Source organism: Centruroides vittatus, unplaced genomic scaffold (genome assembly GCF_030686945.1).
Source record: "Centruroides vittatus isolate TY-2023 unplaced genomic scaffold, ASM3068694v2 contig_1381, whole genome shotgun sequence".
NCBI lineage: Eukaryota > Metazoa > Arthropoda > Arachnida > Scorpiones > Buthidae > Centruroides > Centruroides vittatus.
Genome location: NW_027120867.1, coordinates 1,285,705 through 1,309,786, shown reverse-complemented (window position 1 = coordinate 1,309,786; position 24,082 = coordinate 1,285,705). Strand labels below are relative to the sequence as shown.

General features: G+C 32.9%; 2 protein-coding genes across 2 annotated transcripts; both read right to left on the bottom strand.

Annotated features, from left to right (window-relative positions):
• Positions 1–358: 358 nt before the first annotated feature.
• LOC136968060 (ras-like protein family member 10B) lies at positions 359–22,454 on the bottom strand. Its single transcript, XM_067262022.1, has 3 exons — positions 22,360–22,454; positions 2,641–2,699; positions 359–1,760 (listed from the first exon to the last, which is right to left on the bottom strand). Exon 3 carries the CDS (start codon positions 1,754–1,756, stop codon positions 1,145–1,147), a length of 612 nt encoding a protein of 203 aa, XP_067118123.1. The 5' UTR covers positions 1,757–1,760; positions 2,641–2,699; positions 22,360–22,454; the 3' UTR covers positions 359–1,144.
• LOC136990946 (uncharacterized) lies at positions 13,698–14,885 on the bottom strand. Its single transcript, XM_067289420.1, has one exon. It carries the CDS (start codon positions 14,883–14,885, stop codon positions 13,698–13,700), a length of 1,188 nt encoding a protein of 395 aa, XP_067145521.1.
• Positions 22,455–24,082: the final 1,628 nt, after the last annotated feature.

Here is a 24,082-nt window from a genome sequence, read left to right as displayed (position 1 = left end):
AACGAAATTTATACGGTTTATAATTAATATTGTGAGCCTTTTCGTGAGTGCTATCGATTTGGCATAGCCCCAAATGGAACGATTGAGCCATAAACGGGACCTGGCAGAGGCCCGGCCACTTACCTTTTTTATGTATTCTGGCTCCAGTATTGAGCCTTTTTTCTTTATTTTCCTTAAGGCAATTCCTTATTTAGTAGGCGTGCTGCACGCATCATAAATTATAACAAATAGAGCTGAGATGATTTCAGATTTGACTTTTATTAATTGTATCGCTTCGTTAAAAGATTCGCAATGATTTATTTAATTTATTTTTTCCAAATTGAATTCTTCGAAACCATTAAATTTAAAGATCTATCATATCGTTACTGACATTGGCACACGATAAACGTACATCAAATTGATTTAAATTACATTTTTGTTATCGAACTGAGACTTTCTTGTAATCTAGAACGATTTCTAATACTTTTATATAATTATAACAAAAATAATAATTTCATTTTATATTTAATAAGTCGAAATAAATGTTAACAACATTTATACCAAGTCTTTTCATTAGTCTTTTCTATGCGAAGAATTTTAAACTGACATTGTCTTAGCTTCGTAGATATGGAATATTTGAAGGAATATTAATATTTACTCCTAAAAAATGTTCAATTTTATATAACGATCATAAAAAATAACATGACCATAAAAATAAATAATGTAATATATCGTAAAAATGGCACATTTTCAACATTATATTAATATAATATATAGATATATGTACATATATATATAGTATTAAAATTAGAAAATAAAAATTTTATATCCTGCAACAATGAGTATAACATTATACAGCCGATAGAAATATTTAATTATACAAAATTAGAGCGTTGTTTCGACCTTTCGTGTAATTCTCGTAGCTCGAAGAAGCGAGAATTAGTTGAAAGAAAAACAATTTCTTGTGTTTCTTTTGGAAGCCGAATGCATCAGCGTAACGGTAATTTGGCACATTAACTACGTAATGTAAACGAAAATACCTATGTTTTTTAACATCCTAGAGGTCTATAACATTAAGTATAAACTTCTAAATATATAATACGTTGGCTTTTCTGAACATATTTAATTTTATAATTGAGCGGAACACGTATCGAACAATCCAACATCACAAGATGATGCACTTGTTGTTATGAAGAGAACCTTGAAGGCCATCGAACCGGCTGGCACCACTCGAAGGTTTGTACGTCGAATCCAAATTATCGAGAATTCTCATTACTTCTTTGAATAAAAGTACAATATGCCAATTATATTTTGCAGAACATTCGACGTAACCGCACTTCCAGTGTTTCTTCACTAAAGTTGCAATGTCTCTTCTATCGCGGGTTTCGCACAGATCGTGCTTATTGCCCACTACAAAAACTGGAACGTTATGCATATTTCGGCTATCGAATATCTGATCACGTATAAATTTAACGTACTGAAACGTTTCGGGAACGTTTAGATCAAAAACTAAAACGTAAGCCGAAGCGCTTCTCAATCCCCACGACTGAAATTCACTCCATTCGTAATATGTATTTGACGGGAAGTAGGAGATGACGGGTAGATCTATGATCATTAATTCGTATAAATGCTCGTTTATGTATACCGTAGGATAGAATGTTTGCTTCATCTCTGTCGGACAATAATCTTCTGTATATTCGTTCCATACAAATTGATTAATGATGGATGTTTTCCCGACAGCAGCTGCTCCAAGAACGACCAGTTTTACTCGTTGCATGGCACTAAACAAATAGAAAATTGTTTGTTTCTAATCATGAATTTTCACTCGTTTTCTCTCTTTTCATTATTTTCTTCATATAGAAAGTAATAATGTAATTCTGAAATTTAAAAAAATTGACACACATTTTAATATTTTATTTACTTATTAATTAATTATAAACATTTAAATTGTCAAAATTATAACCTATATCGGAATAAGAATGGAGCCAATGTTCAATTAATCCACTACAATACGCCGAGGAAAATACATTACGAAGTAGAACATAACGTATATAGAAAATTATAAGATGTATTTAAACAAGTCCAGATCCAGCACATCGGCTCCATTTTTATTTTGGGAAATATTATAAGATTTTCAGTTTCAAGTCAATTTTTTAATTTTTACAATTTTTCTCTTCTTTGTAAAAAAAATTATGATATTTTTAGGAAATTTAAGTCATTCGATCACCGAAAATATTAAAAGATCTGTAAAATTACAGAATGGGATAATAACTATCTCTTAAAATAATTGTATTTTGAAGTGAAATCATTCTGCTCTGTGGGCTTAATTGTCCATGGATATTTCTTCGTGCCCACCGTAGCTCAACAGTGGCCAAATAGATGAAATCACTAAACACACTAGAAGTTTGCGCTTCGCCAACGGGGTAGCCACTGAAGTTTCCGTGTTTGCTTCACGTGTCTAACACGTGAAGAAAACACGTGAAGAAAACACCTGTTTAGATGTCTAAATAGAGGCCAGTTTCTCAGACAATCTCATTGCCAGGCCTAAAATACGATAGAGAAAGACAGAGAAGAGAGGTCTAACCTAACCGATGTTTAATTCTGTATACATTTACCACACATTTTACTAAAATAATTAATTAAAATCAAGAAAAATCTTACATTATTAGCCAAAATCTCTATGTATAATATTCCACAAGACACAAAGTTCCTCCGATTTCCTGGAAGAAAAAATGGTTACAAAAATTTTAAACGATGAATTTATAGATTAATTATAGATAATATTTTTATATTATATTTTCCGTATTATTTAAAATACAGAGCCAGACCATTATATAAAAAATAATATATTAAATTAATAAACACGTTAATTTGAATTTTTATTTAAAATTTTCGATTTTATAAGAAAAAGAATTAGAGAAAAAAATTTAATGATTTAATCGTATCGAATTTACAATAATTTAACACACGAAAGTAAACGTTAATAAAGGTTATATTTAGGAAAAAAGTAAAATAAATAGCAAAATCAATAATTTAATTAAAATCTCGTATAAAAATACAAACCTTGAAAAATTCGACAATAAATTTATAAACAATATTTATTAATTTATGTAATTTGTTTGATGCTTTGAGCTTTTTTATTTGTGGAACTTTTCTCTCTATGGGCACTAAGCCTTTTTAATTATATCCAAGGCCCATAATAGAGGCGACAAAATGGTGGGGAGAGGCCCAATATATACGGGACAGACCACCCATTGAAAAATTCACGTGTCATTCCAACAAGTAGCCTAGTAGATAACACCGCAGAACAATGGTAGTTTGTCATAGGTTTGCTCCTGGACAACGTGAGCTGTTTTCAGCATTCTTCACGTGTCTAACATTAAATCAAATAGGGCCAGTTTACCATAGAAGGCTTGCAGAAATCCACCCCGTGACAGATTGCTCTTGTGTGCAACTCAACACCAGAGCAATCTGTGGTTTCCTGCAAGTCTTCTATGGTAAACTGGCCCTATTGCTGTCTCCCATTCAATCAGTCCAAGATAACTGAACCGTCTCTACCTCAGATTATTGAATTATATATATATATATATATATATTTCCCAACTTGTAATTAAAAACTGTACATTAATTTAATTCCAAAAAGATACTTAAAACATCAAAAATCTTAAATTTTTATGTTAAAATTTTGAATTTTTTATATAATTTCATTACCTTTTTTTTAACTAAAAATACATTTATTGATTTTTTAAAAGTTATTTTAACTTATCAATATCTAAAGTAATCTTGTTAAAATATCTGATCATAGACCATAACGTACGTCTTCAATTTTTACATTTACACGATAAAAATCTGGTAAAATCGCCCATAAAATTCGAATTATTAAGTTTTGAACTTACGAAAATACCCAATAGTTCATTAATATGAAAGAATATAAATATCCAGAAAGCATAAAAAAAAATTCTTATGTGAATCAATTCAATCTTTCGAGTAATCTGCATGTAGATATATATATATAGAAAACCTATTCTTTAAGATAAAAGGAGAAAAAACTCATTATTCAGATGATGAAGACAGAATCTCATGAATTTTTAATACACTAAGTCTAAATTTCACTTTAAATTGTAATTTTGTATGAAAAAAAACCTGAATATTCCTTACACGAAGTGGATATTCTACGAAAATTAAACCACCAATTTTTAGTTATAAATTCCCACTGGAGTTTGTCCGTCTGTCTGTGTTTCCTTAATCTCGAGAAAGGAGTTAGATAGATGAATATCGAGACCAGATATGGAAACTTTAGGGGCAGGAGGCTCGATTAAATATAATATTTAATATGTATATTTTGTTTCAAAATGAATTTTTCTCCATGTTTTCCAACATCCTATTATCTTCCAATGTCCCCTTGAGTTTTCTACCCCTTCAAGGGGGATAGCGCTCACATTGAGCTACTTGCATACGTAATATAAGAAAGGTTATATTCAGATAATAGCGAATTTTTTATATAACAATAACCTTCGGGTTTTACTATTATATAAATTATATATATTTTTTTAAATTTAGCAACTTTACATACTTAGATAAGAAGGGAGTCTATGAAGGAAAGTCGACTCTGCTATGGGATCTTGTGTTCCTGTGGTGTAAAAAAGAGAAGTTTAAAGACTAAACTTTGTATTAGCGTGTAGTTACTAATAAATTTTTCGTTAAAATAAAGCAATTTTTTGGTTTTATGAAGTCTTAAGACGAGTGTCTTCTAATTCATTAATGATTAATTAGATTTCTCTGTAAAAACAGTTTAGAGGACTTTTAAAAACGATAAAATTTATCAATATATTGCATCTTTCAGTTATTGATTTTCGACATTTTTATTACAGAATAACTGAAAAACTGTAACAGCATTTTTATACGGGGGAGAAAAAATTCGAAAGTTTTATTCTCGATTTTATCTTCTGTTCCTTTTGACTTGTATCAAATGTTGCAAACGTCCTGTTTGTGGTAAGGAATAGCTGTAAAATTTCCTGAGTGATGTATCATGTAAAAATAAATTCAAATACTTTGAGTGTTTCAACAGTTTTTGTGTTATGCTATAGACTAGGGAGACGATCCAAAACTTATAAAAGGAATATGTTACATTTTGGTGGAAAATGGACGTTATGAAAAGAGGTTTTTTACAGTTTCGTAAAATGTAGCATAGAATATTGCTGTAAAACTAAAGCTTACTACAATAAGAGATGATACGATAAATGGTTCTATAGAACCATTAGAGGATAAGAGATGATAAAAAACCACACAATGGTTCTAGAGAACCATTGGAGGATAAGAGATGGCAAGAAGAATGGTTCTAGAGAACCAACGGAGGATAAGAAATGATAAAAACAATGGTTCTCTAGAACCATTGTTTTTATCATCTCTTATCCTCTATAATGGAGAATCTCTTAATCTACAATGGTTCTAGAGAACCATTGGAGGATAAGAGGTGATAAAAACAATGGTTCTAGAGAACCATTGGAGAATAAAAAGTGGTTATAAAGAACCATTTTTCTTATTATCCTGCAGTATTTCTAGAATTTGTTTATTTCTTTCAAAAACGTAATCCTATAATTAAGATAGACGTTTAAATCATAATGAAAAGTTTAAAGCACGTTCTTCGCATCTTTAAGTTTTGTTTCACGTAAGTACAACAGCCACTACGCAGAATTTAAACGCAGAATAGAAGAAAATCTAGAAATTAATGTTTATATAATGTAAAGGGCTTAATGTAAGCTATTTTCGTATATTCGGGCGTTAAAATATTATTTAAATAAATTTTATACTAAAAAATGATAAATTATAAAACACAGAAATAATTTATGTTTAAATGGCATCATACTTTGTATTGATTCCTTTTTATAGTTTATCTGACAGCCCAATGTTACATTCTGTTTACAGAAATACTTTGACACTTTTCCTCCAAAATATTGTTAAATTTTTATATATGTTTTGTGAAAAAAATCCAGATTAATAATAAATTACCTTCCAACATTCCAATTAAGCTCAACAGAATTATATGGAGGAGCTGACTACTTTTATAAGGTGATAATGTTTACCTGAAAGTACTCTTCAACCAATCTATCTCGGCTTTTTTTTCTGTAAAATGAGATTTTTTTTATATAATACTATTTCTGCAATACACACAATATGCTTATTCTGTAATTTATCTACTGCCTATACAAACACTGAAATCTTTGGCATTTTTGGGGACGACAAATTCCCATGAAAGTAGTCTAAAGTCAGTTTTAAGAAATGTATTTGAACGCATTTGTTAACATCACACAGAACCCTATTGTGAATCTAATTGGTGTGATACTTTCTAATAATAAACAATATACCAACCAGTAGCAGAGTGGATAATATCACTGAACACTGGCGCTTTGTCGCGGGTTCACGCCTTACTTATCGGCTGGTTACATGCTTTTCGGGTCTTCCTTAAGTGTCTAACATCTAAATAGGAGCCAGTTTACCATAGAAAGTCCTTCCGGGAAGCATCCTCTCTGGTAAATTGCCTACGTGTTGCGTTGTCGTATTCCATCAAAACTTTCAATCACTTCCATTTTCTATTTACATCGAACCTAATTATCAGTTCTTTCGTTCAGGAAGTCATGTTATTAACTGCTAAATAAATGACTCTAAATCTCATTTTATCTGCATAGATTAGTGATTTGAATAACTACAACTATTACAATGATTTGCTTATGGGAAAGAAGATCAGAAAACCATTTACTTCACATACAGATAATTTAATTTAATTTTCCTACTTAACTGACGATATCAAACTAAAAATACATTAAAAATTGGTATATTTTAGTCAGATGATCGTTAATCTAACTAAAATATAGGGTTAATGTTACCTATGGTTCCAAGATGGCGACTCGTCTGATTCCAGCAAGGAAACAGTGGGGATGCACGTTCTAACCTAACCTATTCTAATGAGACGGCCGGATGGCCGAGCGGTAAAGGTGGCAGCCTACCGCTAATTTATTAGAATAGGTTAGGTTAGGTTAGAACGTGCGTCCCACTGTTCCTTGTCTTCTGATTGCTGGAATCGGAGACGAGCCGCCATCTTGGAACCATAGGTAACATTAACCAAATATAGTTTTAGTAAGACTAATGGAATTTTCCAAGGGGTACTTCCCGGTTACTAATGGGAAAAAACTCCACGTGGACGGTCCGTTATACAGGTGCAAACCCGCGACTATTCAGCCTTAAATAAATGCAATGTAATAATAGCAAATCTGTACTGTAGATAAGAAAAATAAGTTTATTTATTATCTTTAATACAAAAGAAATATGCAAATTTTGGAAAAGGAAAAAGAGAAAAATATTTGAAAAAATGTTAAAATTTGGCGATTGAAATAACAAATTTTATATAAAACTTGAAGCTATTTTGTTAAGAATAAAATCTCAGAAAAGGAATAAATAAAAGAAATAAGCGAGAAGATGAAGAAAAATAGGAAAGAATAAAGAAAAGCAAAGATATGAGTTACAGACATCTTTTCTTTTTATAGCCTTCTCTCCCTCGAATTCTCTATATTGATTGATTAGAGTAATTCAGAATGCTACGTTATCACTTTTATTACGTCAATAGCCGTGTCTGGTTCCATAATCTTCTAATAATTATATAAAAATAATTTACATTATTTAGATATTACAGTAATAAAATATTAAAAATTGTTTACGTGACGATATAATTGGGTAAAAAAAAACATGGAAGAAAATGTTTTTGTGTACAATAGAAGTTTGTTAATCCGGCACCGCACAGGTGCCGGATTATTGAAGATTTTTGTATCTTCACAAAATTCAATAACTTATACTCGTTTCGGACATTGCAGACATTTCTGTATAGTTTGTACCAACGTACGCTGCTGTACGCTTTCGATTTGTATACGCACCCTCTGTTCTCAGTCTGGAGACGATACACTGAATGTATACCTACTTTTGCATCCCACTGTATATATATAAGGGCATAAATAGCAATAATAGTTACACTACAACAAATTAGAATAGTTTACTAATTCTCTCGAATCTACGTCGAAGATATCTCTCTTCTTATATAATGAAAGCAAAGTAAACACTTCGCATTAACGTAATTATGCATTTTTTTTAAATGTTAGTAAAGAAAGATAAGTTAATTAATAAGTTTTCCACAGCTCCTTTAATTTTGATATTATTGTCTTTCCGAGACGAACAGGCAGAACGGAAATAGTCTAGTGGTGCTTGAAGATATTTGATAAGCTTAATTAAAGCCAGATATCGATCTTGATCCGTTGGTTAGTTTTAGATTTGTCTGTAAAATTGCCTTTGGGAGATATCGCTTCCTTTGGGGACCATTTGCACTGTATATAAACGACATTTCTGTCACAACTGCCAATCTCTCGTTCTGTGCCACGAATCTTCTATTTATAATCTACATTTCTCATCTTCCTAATGATTTTATTATTCATAGTTTTTACAATTCAATCGTCTTCAAATGTGAATGAATTTAAGCACAGTTTCCCTTCAGTGTGAAGTTCCCTTCAAGAAGCCTTTTTTATTGTGATTTGTAGGTCTGAATAAAACGGGCCCACCGGTGATTAAGAAGTTCTGTTCCCTGAACACTGGGAGTTCGGTCGTGAGTTCGAGCCTTGCCAGTATGGCCTGGCCTGGAGTTTTCCAGGTTTCCTCGTTTTTAACACCTGTGTAGGAGCCAGTTACTCTTAAAAAGGCATCCTCCTAGGCAGATCGCCCAAGTGTTGCATTGCCATAACTTAACAAACAAACTGAATCAAATGCCCTTGTAAAAATGAGTCTCGAATCCCAGTTGGTCCTATGTGATAAGACCCAACAGAGAATCGGACCTCATTTTTACAGGGGCTTTCATACGAGTCCAACAACTGAGTCCACGAGTCCACAATAATCATGACTTAGATTAGGTAACTAAAGTAATTCTATGGTAATTGAGTAATATTCTCCGAAAAACGACAGGGGGTGCGTGCGGTTGGTTCCCCCGAATCTGCCTCGAGCAGCATCCATATTCTCAAAATCTAGGATACGCCACTGCCCCATATATGATATGAAAAGCTGAGGATAAGAAATTATATGATTAAATATAGGCTAGATATTTATATACCAATTAATAAACCATGACAGGAAACACAAATAAACTAAAGTCTACGATTCGCTCCTTTCTGCACCACAAGAACAAATCACAAAGAGGAGTTCACTTCTCTTTTCAGGTTCTTCCTCACCTAAACGTGTATTGTACATTTTAAAGTCAAATTTGCATATTTAGGCGCGCTTAATATAAAATTTAAAGATATTTATATCTATACTTCAATAAAATTTCAGTATTTGTAGAACTGTGTTTTCTTTGTAGTGTTTTACAGGTTTCTATCGATCACTCTTCATCATCTTATTGTGCTGCTTTTGTTATTTACGTACAGGAAATCACAAGAGGTCTTGGAAAATGAGTAACGTTTCCTATTCAAAGAGTGTTCATTGTATTTAAAATATAACACATTAAATTGCATTCTTCTAGAATTTACAATCGTTAAGTTCTTAAATTCCAGTTATAATAATCAGTAAATATATTTAATTAACAAATATTTTTATAATAAAATTGAAGACATTTTACCTTTACCTTTATGATTATTAATATTTATGAGTGAGTAATTTAAGCAAGAATTTTAACGTTCCTTCCAGGGCCATTTGTTAAATATTTATATTCTAAATCTATAATTTAAGTAGATAACTTATATTTTTATTATTATTTAATTATAATACAATATGTGAAATATTGTAATTATGGGTAATTGGGTGGAATTCATAACACAACAAGTGGACGATCTGTCGAAGGTCATCCTCCAGGGAAGACTTTCTGTGGTAAACTAGACCTTATTTAGGCGAATAAAACCCGGAAAACAGCACGTGTTAAGCCGTCGATGAGGTGCGAACCCGCAACCAACTATTAATGTCAGTGGTTTTATCCACTCATCAATAGTGAGATCTACTCTTAGGGATGAAAAATTGATTCCAGAAAAGGAAATGTCCTAGAGAAGAATACGAAAATTCATTTTGATTTTATAATAATTCATGTATTTTTTAATTACTCGAGTTCCTTTTAAATACAGTAACGTAGAGGTAGAAGCGTAAAGTATTGACAACGAACGAAAGTAATGGAAATTTCGTGGTAAACATGGCAAAGAATTGCTTTAAAAATAAAATAAAACGAGAGGAATTAATTTTCTTAAAAGAAAATCATTGTTTACGAAGAAAGGACGTAGCAAAAATTGATTAATTGCACGTCAGATGCATCATACATTTCTCCAATTGCATACAAAATCCGATAACTTCTTTGCCAAAATAAAATAATATAAATTTAATACTTTAAACAGTACGAAGAAATTTCGGTGTAATCGATATTTTTACACCTCGTAACAATAGAAGATAGTACATAAAATTACCTGAAGATGGCAGCAACTTACTCAAAATGGCAGACTTAATAATTAATGCGTTAATTTTTTAGAAACTGGTAATAAATATAAGTTAAAAAGTAGTTTAAAATAATTTATATTAATGAGAAATTTCGTTTAAGGAAACAATTGATATTAATGGCGACTTCCTTTGCAAATACAGGAAAGAAATGTAAAAATTACAGCATACATCTGTCTTTATCATGGAATTTCTGTTAAACAATACACAGATTTTTAGAAAAAAGGTTAAATCAAGTATATGTTAGATAAATTAAATATATTTTTAAAAATATTATCTTACTCGATACTACAATCGAAGCGAAAACTAGTATTTTATTGGAGTTTTCTATCATTTTCATGCTAAATAATATTTATTTCTCAGTTTAATTATTCATTATAATGTAAATAAACGTGTGAGGGTTCCAAAATCAATAGGAATTAAAACATTTGTATTGATTTGAAAGGATAAGGCGAGGCAACACATGGGCGATGTGCCAAAGGCGTGTCTCCCGGAAGATTTTCTATGAGAAATTGTCTCAATAAAAGTATTACAGATGTGAAGAAGAACTAGAAAACTGTATTTTATCAGGCTCTAATTCACAGTCACTACTAATATTCAATGATTTTATCCATTCCGGGTAAGAACCCATGGTACTTTCCTTCTATTACGTAACAAAAGAAAAAAATAAAACACCATCTCTGAATATGTAACAAAGATATCAACGACATTCCTGTAGAACTATTGTTAAATTACAAATAAAGGCAAGTCTATAAATAATATCCTCTGTATTGTCGTCAATATATATATGTTGTGTTTAATTTTCAGATACACTTGACTCGTACTGTACCTCCCGGTTTCTAGTTCACGATTAATTGATTGAGAAATAACTCTATACATTTAATTTTAACAGATTCAGACAGTGAAATAATAGAATTTTCAGAACAGAATCGATAAATAAAATTAAATTAAACCAATTGAATGAGAGGATAGTGATTTGAGAGATAAAACAAACTAAATTAATTATGAAAGAACTAATATAAAAATAAAGTTTTATCTACTCTTTGTTAGAAGGTTGTTACTCTCCAGACATTTCTATTCAGACACTACTTCTTCTGTTAGAAAGAACATTCTATAATCAATTTATGTGTAGAGAGAAGCCAGTCGAGAACCTCCATAGAATCAAACACAAGTAATAATTGATTTTTAAACCCCTAAAATTGGATTTATTATTATTTTTTAATTCATTAAGTAATTTTTGTTTATTTATAATGAAATTGGCGAACTCTATATAGTTAAATCAGGTAGACACGTACCGGTATATATGGTATATCGGTACGTGTGTACCCAGCTTTTGCGAAAAGAACAATTGTTCAGTCATCAATACTGTTCAATGAGACTGTAAAAATATTTCTGTAAGTTTCATAGGAGTTTATATTATTATTTTTTATACAAACGTGCACTCAGGAAACTAAATTGAACGATTTCAAGTAAGGGAAACATTCATATTTGACGTGCACTTGGTGCAATAACTCTATTATTACCGCTTAAAAATAGATACAGGCGTGCATAGAAATACTCAAGATTTTTCTAACAATAAAAATAAAATGGAGACTTTCAAATTCTTCTAAATTTAAATTTAAATTTCTTTAAAAATACGTGAAATATGTAAGAATTTTAAGGCATAAAAATCATTTTCGATTATTCTCTCGCACGTGTTATCAATCTTTAATGTAAAATTCGATATTTTATAATAAAATAAAGAATAAATAATCTTTGAAAACATCGAAAGAAATGCATCAAAGATATTCTTTTAGATAAAAGTATGGATATCTTCTTCTTCCTCAGCTTTTCCCACTCTATGTAGGGTCGCTGTTTCTGATGAGTCGTCTCCACTGCTCCCTGTCTTGGGCTGCCTCCACATTCAGATGCCTTTCTCTCAAGTCCTCCGCCACAAGATCCATCCACCGTTTCCGCGGCCGTCCCCGCCTCCTCCTCCCCCTCACTGTCATCTGCATAACCCTTCTTCCCACATACTCTTCTTCCCTTCGTACCACATGACCAAACCACTTCAACCTTGCTTCCTGTATCTTTGCTTCTATGTTCGCAACTTTCACAGTCCCCCTCACACATTCATTTCGAATGTGATCCCTTCTCGTAACCCCACACATCCAACGGAGCATCCTCATCTCCGCCACCTCCATCCTTTTGACATGGGTTTTCCTTAAGCTCACAGTCTCGATAGCATACAGCATAGCTGGTCTCACCACCATCCGATAAACTTTCCCTTTCAACCTAAGCGGCACCCTCTTATCACACAACACACCTGACATATCCCTCCAATTCCTCCAACCAGCCTGAATCCTGCCTGTCACCTCCTTATCCACACCTCCATCCTCAGCCATAGTTGACCCCAGGTACTTAAAGGTATTGACTCTGCGAAATACGTCTCCCCTCAACTCCAGATCACTCTCCCGGGCACCATCCACCTCCCCACTACACATATACTCTGTTTTACTCCTGCTCACCCTCATGCCCCTCCCTTCCAACACACCCAACCACCTTTCCAATTTAACCCTCAGCTCCTCTTTTGTCTCGGCGCACAGAACGATATCATCTGCATACAACATGGTCCAAGGCGCCTCTTCTCTGACCTCGTCCGTGATCACCTCCATCAGCATGTTAAACAAGAAGGGGCTCAGTGCTGACCCTTGATGTAAACCAACTCCCACCTTGAAGCACCGGGACACTCCAACACAGCTCCTAACCTTTGTGGCCACATCCCTATACAGTTCCTGGATCAATCTAACATACTTTTCAGGAACCAGCTTTTCCCTTAGACACCTCCAGAGCTCTTGTCTAGGCACCGTATCATAAGCTTTCTCCAGGTCAATGAATGCCATATGCAGCTGTGTTTGCTTCTCCCAATATTTTTCCAACATTTGCCGAAGGGCAAAAATGGCATCGACTGTTGATCGTCCTGGCATGAATCCAAACTGCTCTCCTGAAATGGTCACCTCTGCTCTCAACCTTCCGTCCAAAACCCTTTCCAAAATCTTCATCGTGTGAGACATCAACTTTATTCCTCTATAATTTTTACAATCTTGAACATCTCCTTTTCCTTTGTAGATAGGTACCAGTATACTTTCTCTCCATTCGTTAGGTATTTCCTCCTGCTCAAAGACTTTTTTGAATAGGTCCCATAGCAGATCAATACCCTTCCTCCCCAATGACTTTCACACCTCTACAGGGATTCCATCCGGGCCCTCCGCTTTACCGTTCTTCATCCTCTTTAGGGCCCTTTCCACTTCTTCTCTAGTTACCATCTGTACCATGCCCATGTTTCGGCTTCCTTCCTCTCTGTTCGTTCTTTCATTCTCTGTATTCAAAAGTCCCTCAAAGTATGCCCTCCATCCTTCTCTTATATCGTTCTCCCCTCGTAGGACCACCCCCGTCGTGTCCTTGATCTGCCTTACATGCGAAATATCCTTCGTTGCCCTATTCCTGAGTTTGGCTAAACGATATATTTTCTTCTGTCCTTCCCTTGTATCCAACTCCTCGTATAAATTCGCATATGCTCCTGCCTTTGCCTGTGCCACTACTCTCTTAGCTTCACGCTTTGCCGTTTTATACGCAAATCTATCTTCCTCAGTACGTGACCTGTCCCACTTCCGTTTTGCCTCCTTTTTTACCTTAACAACTTGTTGCACACCTTCATTCCACCACCAACTTTCCTTTTGTACCCTAATCTTTCCAGATGTTACACCAAGCACCTCCTCCGCACAGTTCCTGATAGCCTGGGCATTATATGCCCACCAGTCCTGCACCTCTTCCCAATCTTGCGAGATTTGTAGCAGCACCCTCTCCACATAATCCGCCCTCACCTTCTCCTCCCTCAAACGAAACCACTTAATTTTCTTCATCTGTGTATTTCCAATTTTCCTATGCATTCTTGACTTCATGTCTATGCACATCAACCGATGTTGCGCCGATACCTGATCTGTTGGTATAACCTTACAATTTATCACCGTCGCAAGGTGCTCTCGTCTAGTGAGGATATAGTCAATCTGCGAACTATGAGGCCCGCTGTTGAAAGTTATCAGATGACTTTCCTGCTTGGTGAAAAACGAATTCACAATCACCAGGTCGAAAGCCACAGCAAAACCCAATATACTCTCCCCCTCTTGATTGAGTTCCCCAACCCCATGGCCTCCATGAACCCTTTCATAGCCCATGTTCCGCCCCCCTATGTGCCCATTGAAGTCGCCTCCCACAATTACTCTCTCCCCTCCTTCCAGTGTCCTCATTTCTTCATCCAATTCATTCCAAAAACACTCTTTCTCCACTGTTGCACATCCTACCTGGGGTGCGTACACACTAAACACCACAAGTAGATCATCTCCAAAACTCAGCCTCATTCGCATCATCCTATCACCTCTTCTGTACACCTGTAGTACCTCGCTCCTCCACCTGCCAGCCACCACTATTCCAACCCCATTTCTTCCATTCCTGTTTGCACTGTAAAAACAGTTATGTTAACTCCGCCTGCAGCCCTGAAAATGGCTGTTGCCGGTCCCAAGCCCGGGTAAAGGAGGAGGGTTGGTGTCAGGAAGGGCATCCGGCCGTAAAATATCTTGCCAAAACTACATGATGAGTCTCAGAAGCTGTGATAGAAAGAGAGCTAGGGCGTACCCTGTAGGCGACGCGCAGCTAGATCGCCCTAAAGCTGCGAAAAGTGGGCAAGGGCTACCTCACCAGGAGCAGATGAGGTTAAGGAAGCAAGCCCTACTTGAGGAAAAGGTGTTGAGAGTGGGAACATTGAATGTGGGAAGTATGACAGGAAGAGGAATGGAGGTGGTGGATATGATGCGGAGAAGGAGGATTGATGTCCTGTGCGTGCAGGAAACGAGGTGGAGGGGAGACAAGGCGTAGGAACTTGGAGATGGATGTAAATTGTTTTATAGCAGTGCAAACAGGAATGGAAGATAAAAGTATGGATATAAATATATTAAAAACGGAAATTTTTCTATTTTTAGATGAACAAACGTACCTAGGAGATACGCAATCCATAGTTTTGAACGTTGTAGTATTTGCTAGATCTCGATATACCGCTCCTTCGCAGATCTTCCTCAAAAGTATTAAATGGAATTCACCGGTGGCCAAGAGGATAAAACCCCCGAACACTGATAATTGGTCGCGGGTTCGTACCAACTACTAGTTTTCTGGGTTTTCTTCGTGTAACATGTAAATAGAGATCCATTGAAAATCCTGGCAGATCTCGTGGCCGTATCCATCAAACCAAACCGAAAACTAAATGGAATTTTATATTGCAAACGACATTATTACTAAATTACGTGTGTCAAACTCAAACTTATGTGTAGACCTTACTACTATCCATAATTCTTATTATGTAAGGCACTTCAGTTTAGCGCCGCACGCGATTTAGTATCATTTTCAAAGGCAAACAAATGATGGCGATGTTTGACTGAAATTTCATAACATTTGTTAAAAAACAATGAAATTTTCTGACTTATAAATGACTTAAAATTACGTTTAAGTTGAGAATACACTTATAAATATGGCTGCGTAATATAAAGAGGTTGACACACTAATCAATTAATCAATCAGTTTAAAAATAAAATAGATCGTGTAGGTCTATATATTTAATTAATTAATCATGCAGATGCTAAATTTAACTAGAATTTTCATGAAAATTTTCTCGATTACTCGTATATTGCCATCTCCTTTGTAAGATAAATGAGTAAAATATCATTCTGTGATAAATGACACAAAGATAAATGAACAGTCCTTCTGAATTTTTAAATTAAATTGAAACATGTAATGTATGCAACTAATGCAATATGATTAATAATCACATTTAATGATAATTAACTGTTTTTGATTGTCCAATTAATCATAATGTAATCAATAATGATAAATACATTGCCTCGATATTATGTCATTTACAGGTTTATGCATTGATAGGATAAGCAGTTGTAAAACCTGATATCCGGAACTGTATAATGAAATTTTAATTATAATGTGTAATTTATACAGTTTGATATTAATAAAAGGACAAAACAAATATCATAAACAAAGCGTGGAGAGGTTTGGAAAGCCTCAGCCTCCAGTACCAAGATAGCTCTGTGTTACGTTAAAGCGTACAAAGGACTATTGATACAGTGACACTCGGTGTAGTGATCATTGTCCTTACTTTTTATCTAGGGATGTAAGATGTTGAAGATGCGTTTTTAACAGATTCTGTTAGGTGCAGCATCTCACTATCAACAGAGCACGTAGAACAAGCGTATTTCACATGTCATTTGGGGTTAGTGCTAGCAAGTAAGCTGAAGTTGCAAGTATTTCTATCATTTTATGTTCTAAAAGTAATTTATTTTGATTATGTTTCAACGTGATTTTGGCTTGAAGGTCTGAAGATAAGTTGCCCTTATTGTTCGTGTTTATGTTACTTATTAGCGCTCAATTCACGCTGTTACCGACCAGTTTGTTTACTTAGTTTACGAGCAGGAACTAGGTTAAATGTAAAATCGACTCTCGGGGCTAATTGTTACAAGGCGAAAGGAGCACGTCGTTACACTGTAACAACTTGCTCCATACTCCACATTATTGACACGCCATTGTTTACGGTTTTCGCTTTAAAGAATTGTACGAATATGAGAGAAAGGCTCATAAAAGATCAAATTATCTCGGAACATCTGTAGATATTTCACGACATTACGATATGTTACATAGTGTTTTCTTTCTTCTAATATTTTGCATATATGTCTGATTTTTATATGAACAATTTGCCTGGACCTGTAGCAGCTTGTCCCTTAAAGGAGCAAGTTGTTATAGGTCCAGGCAAATTGTTTATAAATAAAAATTTCCAAATATTCAAGAGCTTTAAATTTATAATGTACAGATATTTAATCAATAGACTATATATAATACCCAAATATATACTGGTTTATACTGAACATTTCCTTATTTCAGATACAGTAAAAAAAAGATTATTAAAAATGCTGAAATTGTGACAATTAGACTCTGTCTCTTCTACAGTAGGAATCTTTAATCCGCCATCTTGTAAAAAACACAAGAAGCAGTTCCATCAACGTCATCTCTAGTATTTAGGAGGACCTCAAATTTCTGTGTAGTGTTAATTCAGTAAACTAAATGTAATGAATCTCATATTGCTTCGTTAGAACTAGCATGTGTTTTCTTTTCCATAACCAATGCGAGAACAGCACACCTAAAAACAGGTTTCTAATACTTGGCGCATATTTTTGTGAAGTATACAGTACAGTACTGTATATGCACGAATTATTATAAATGTTGATTTTGTGCAATATAGTGTTCAATAACGTTTTTCAGGTGTTTCAATTAATCTTAACCAGAGTAGTCATACACCGTATCTTCTTCAGATTTATTGAAGGACGTGCGTAAACACATCGAAGCATACAACAGCATGCAACGTCAGTGGCTATTACATAAAAATTACAAGCCATTACATACTACACATACTACAAGACGTATAAAGTAGTTTGTAGAAAGTACAGTACTTTCAACTTGTTAATGATTATGGGTAACTGTATGTTATCAAAATTGGGTTAATGTTACCTATGGTTCCAAGATGGCGGCTCGTTTCTGATTCCAGCAAATAGAAGAAGGGACACACGTTCTAATCTAACCTAACCTATTGTAATAAATTAACATAATTATTACCAACAAAATTATTAGAATAGGTTAGGTTAGGTTAGGTTAGAACGTGCGTCCCCACTATTCCTTGCTGGAATCAGACGAGCCGCCATCTTGGAACCATAGGTAACATTAACCCAAAATTGTTTACAAATAGCTTGTAACTTGTAATTCCTCGATATTACACCATTGGATTTCTGTCTTTGGAGGTTTGTCAATTACAGGAGGACACAACGAGGGTTTGCGACATTGAAAGTTTAAAACGTCGAATCAGTGAAGTCATTAGAGGAATAACTGCCGAAATTTTCTGTAACACATGGCGCGAAATTGAATACCGCCCTCATATTTTACGTGATACACGTGGAAGTTAATTAAAGCATAAAATGTTGTAAATTAGAAATGGTCTCTTAAATAAAACAGCATATACGTTAGTACTTTACTTTGTTCTTCTCTTTTCCTCCCCGAAATGCTCTAAAACCGTACTGTATTTCATACAACTTGTTATAATTAAATAAAATAATATAATTAATTAATAATTTCCTTACTTTTATTTATCAAAACAATTATTTATAACAGAATTAATGTCAAAAAGAAATATGTATAATATTAATTTTTAAATAAATTATATAAATATTTTAATGTTAGAATTCAACTACATTTTTAATTAAAATTGTTAATTTATTACTATAATTATTCACAATAAAATATTTAGTATAATAGAATTTTATATTAAATATGTTACATAAAATTGATTATTATTTCTTTAACTTTTTAGGTTAATGTTACCTTAGGTAGCCAAGATGGCGGCTCGTCTGATTCCAGCAAGGAAACAGTGGGACGCACGTTCTAACATAACCTATTCTAATAAATTACCATAATTATTAGCAACCAAATTATTAGAATAGGTTAGGTTAGGTTAGGTTAGAACTTGCCTCCCACTGTTTCCTTGCTGGAATCAGAGACGAGTCGCCATCTTGGCTACCTAAGGTAACATTAACCAATTTTTAGTATATTTTTTACTGGAATCTGTAGAAATTCATACATTTACAATAAGCAGATAGTATATTACAATTGGTATATTATTGTTGCTTGTTTTAAACAGTAAAACCTGTCCAAAACGGAAACCTGTACCGGTTTACTCGGGTTTTACTGTATACTATTTATTGTAGTATTGAAGTTTAGTATTGAGCACACATATAACATATACGTTTCATTACATTATATTTGAAGAAACTATATTTTGTATTGTTTCATTGTATTGTAGTTCTAAGTAGTGTGCATATTGTGTTACCATTTACTGCAAAGAAACTAATGCACCCCATTCAATTGCATTATACTTCATTCACATCAACCAGTATACATCATTTGCATTATGCTCCCATTCATATCGAATAGACTAATGCACTCTATTTAATTGTATTCAGTTTCCATTCATATTAAATAAACTTTAATATACATCAATTAATTACATTGTGTTGCAATTCATTTAACAGAAACTTAACCTCATTCCCGTTTCCTCTCGAATGAATTTCATATTATTGATTGTATTTCATAACAATATAAAAACACATACTTCCGTTACAATACTCTCTATAATAGAAGAATGTAAAGTATATTCGTCAAATCTTCGTTAAAGATGGCCACATATTAAACTGCAGTAATTTATACACGTCTTTAAATATTCTCCAAAGATTATTTAATCACATTATTTAGCTAATACAACTCTAACTAATGTCTTACAGTATATTCGCGTGTACAGCACACGGATTTATATATAACTGACGAAGAGATTCTTCCATAAATATACTTATATATTCAATTCTTTAACATGTATTTTTAATAATTATTTACAGAATATTCAAGAATTTTATATGATTTCACGTTCGGAGCAAACGTGAAAATTTTATTCCGCTACTGAATTATATATAATGATTCATTTTATATTTATAGAATGATTTTTCGCCAAATTACAATGCTGATTTTCGGAATTTTATAATATAATTCTTTTCCTTTATTAAAGTGTTATGTTTTTAATATTTTATCAGATTAAAATCATATTTTTTTTTGTAAAATCCTTTGAATTATTTAAGAAATGCGCCGTTCTCTTCAAGCAAAGTGAAGAGGAAAGTCTATCAGCTCTTCAAATTTCCATCTGGAAGATTTTTAGACTCTTCTAAGCTATATAAATCATCAATTTTTATAAACTGACACGAAATTTCTTAATTATTTAATACTTTATAATGATAAATTCATACTGAAATTGTATTTAAACTCATAATTTTTTAGTATGGCCATTCGGATGTGGAGAGGGCCCTAGCTAAAAATTACAAGCTTTTTAAAGAAAAAAAGCAAGATTTTTACATTAAATTTTCCATAGTTTTCAATATATTAAGGGCTGTTACCTCTCTGAGACCCTCAATATATTAAAAAAATTAATTGTCTATAATAAACACGTGTTTTCTTAATATAAAGAATATCATTTGGAGGGCCTCATAAATATAAGGGCCCTTCAAATGACTCCTGTCTTTCTTCTTGTATATTACAAAATCTTTACGAAATTATTCATTAAAAACTATTTCTTCATCGGGGGTAAACTGCATATGCAACTGTTCTGGATATGTCGCGCTTCGTCCCTCCCAATTGTGGGCCTACTAGAAAGGGCCCCGAGAGTTAAAAGATAATTTATTGATAATCATTCAAGTTTTCATCACGATCTTTGATGCTTAAGCTTGTTTAACAACACATTATCCTATTGATTTTTTTGATGTATTGAATGGAGTAGAATTGCGAAACACTAACGTTAACGAGATGCTTAATATATATTTAAAACACTTACATTATACCAAATTTACAGGAATATCGTTCAGGGAAATAATGAATAAAGATATAAGTGATATATTGCATCGATTGATGTACGTATCTTTAACTCTACTTTATTTTTTTTATCATCTTTATCGCTCGTAAAGATGATAAAAGTGTATAGAAGTAGAGCAAAGATAAAGCATCTTGCAAGTATTAAATAAAGTTATACAAAATTAGGATATTTTTTCTGACGTACGAAAGCATTTCATAAGCTATAAATCACTTTAAAATGTCCAAAAAAATGTAATATTTATTTAAAAGTACATTTTAAACGTTAAAAAAACCAATAAAATTTGGTTTTTTAGACGGAAAAAGCCAAGCAAAAACACGCATCTGTCTTTAAAAAATCCTTAAATTTCTAATGAAAAATCAATATTAATTTAAAAATTGAAGTTTTAATATATTTTTATGTGTTAATACGTATGTCAGGTCGAAGGGTTTATATTACAAGAGATTTTTTGTAATTTTTTTTCTTGATTGACATTGTAAAATTACGATAGAATTTCCTAGAAAGATATCGCCATTGATTCTCATCTTCATAGCTTTTTATTGATATGTCAAACATTAAACCTTAATATAATGATTGGTTGAGTTGAAAGACGTCTTCATAACTGATCAAAGAAGATGCCAATAAACAATCTTTCACGTCACACAAGACAAAATTCCATTTTAATTGTAATTTAAGCATATTTTTTGCGCTTACTTTCACAATAACGCCAGTGTAAAACGTATAATAAATATTAATAATTAATTAATTAATTAATATTTTTTACAAATTAAATAAAGAGCAATTTAAAGTTTAAAAATCAAATAATTTTCTAACAAGTTTTTCTTACAAAAAAGTATTTTAAAATGAAATATTTTTATTATTAAACAAATATTTACTTATACGAAATAAACGTAATTTTTGATTATATTATTAACTAAATATAACAATAAATCAAACATTGCAGCTGAATAATCGAATTAATATTAATTATAAACACGTTTGTAACGTGATTAATTCCCATCTTTTAACGAAATTATAAAGATCCACAATGCATATTTTATATTAAAAAATATATACAAAGATAAAAAGCAATTTATATTTTAATAAAAATCCCGTTTTTATCAATCAATAAGAAGCAAGTCGATAAGTCGAGGAAATACGTTTATTATTCATCATTAACATTAAGGATCTTATACGATTTTTAGCGACAAACATAGGAAAAATATAGAGAAGTGAAGAAAAATTTCGATCGTTATCCCCCCTTTAAGAAATTTTTTCCAATGGATTTTTTAGGAATTAGGAAATTTTTTTGTACGGTTTATTTATTAATTATTAAAGAAATCGTAACTTACTTGAAGGTACACTCCATGATATTAGTGTAACAAGATTTTGCTCGCTCCTCGACTTGCTTGAATAACGTCTGTTTTCAACCGGTTGTCTGATGCTGTATGTGCTATACCAAAGGAGAGATATTGCGCAAGCGTCAAGCATCATCTCGTTCAATCAATAAATGGGTTGAAAGCTAGGTCATGGAAAAGTAATACAGACCAATCTTCTTATACCTTTGTTCGCTTGCCTAAGTATTCCACACTTCTATCATTACCGCTTTCCTATTTATTCCATGCTCTACTTCCTCTCATTTACACAAATACGCAAACAATTTATGCATTTGTTAAAATTACTTCTGCACTTTTATGTGCTCTAATATGTCCTCACTTTCGAAACATCGTACGTTTAAAGTGCATCAACTGCACATTTTTATTACACGTAATGCAAATTCCTTATACACGTATCACGAAAATCCTTATATATATACACTTTTAACACATGTTTATGTATAATATGTGAACACATTTAACATATTTTTAAAGGACCACACGTTTAATATCTTACATATATGCATTTTTATGCATAAAATCTACATATTCAACGCCAGCTTTTATATGCGTACTTTTAAAATACGCTTTGATAAATACTGTCACACTTATAACACAAGCGAGCGCTTGTTTAATACACTTCTTATTCATCCATAGAATGTTCAACATAAGTTCATATTGGACTTCAGTTTGGAAAAATCGTATACCTATAAATTCAGTTTGTCTGTATGTCTGTCCTTCCTTAATCTCGAGAACCGTGTTGGATAGATGAAAGTGGTGAGGGGATGTGGAAAGATTAGGAAAAGCAGGCCCCGATTAACTATATATGAACTTCCGTTCTAGACTGGACGTCAGGGGATTTCAATTCAAAATTCCCCCCTCCCCAGAACGGAGTTACATAGATGACAGGCATGGCTCTTTCGTTATTAGGAAACGTATTATGTATAAGGCCACAGAACGAGTTACATAGATGACAGGCATGGATCTTTCATTATTAGGAAACGTATAGTATAAGGCAAGACACTACTAGTGTTACATGATACGTGAGGATCTTTACAAATCAAAGATCATTCTCGGTTTGTTGAACATTTTTAAAAGCAATTCCTATCGAAAGTAATACAATCGAAACTCGATCATATCTTCAATTGTATTTAATGTTTACAATAATTTATTACGCGATAAACGTTTTATTCGATCTTCCAGGTAATTTTCTTAATATTTACATAATTATTCACCGAATTTACTGTATTAATTCAGCAAATATCGAGGGTGACAATCTCGTAATCTTCATATATTTAATCGAGGTCTCCTGTTCCTGTGGTTACCACATCTGGTCTCGACTTTCACGCATCTAACTCCATTCTCGAGATTAAGAAAGGACAGACAGACAGTGGGAATTTATAAGTCTACAATTTTTTCAAATTGTAGCCAAAATTATGCCTGGTATTAAAGTAAGATTTCCTTTGTTTTGCTCTTCTTTTTATTGAAAGAAAAACTAAATTAATTCTACTTTTTTGGGGGGGGTGTGTTTTTTCGTTTGGAGTTAAGATTTGGAAGTGTTTTTGATCAGTGAAAAACACGATACGTTGCAAAAAAACGAGAAACTAAACAAGTCGGAGTTGGAAAATTCGTTGTTAGGAAATTGTTAAACGAAAGGGAGTAAGTCGTTTGTAAGAACGTATAAGACAGGATGTCACGG

Bases quoted from the DNA above. Each gene is read 5' to 3' on its own strand.
- LOC136990946 (XM_067289420.1), bottom strand. From the start codon at position 14,885: ATGCGAATGAGGCTGAGTTTTGGAGATGATCTACTTGTGGTGTTTAGT.
- LOC136968060 (XM_067262022.1), bottom strand. From the start codon at position 1,756: ATGCAACGAGTAAAACTGGTCGTTCTTGGAGCAGCTGCTGTCGGGAAA.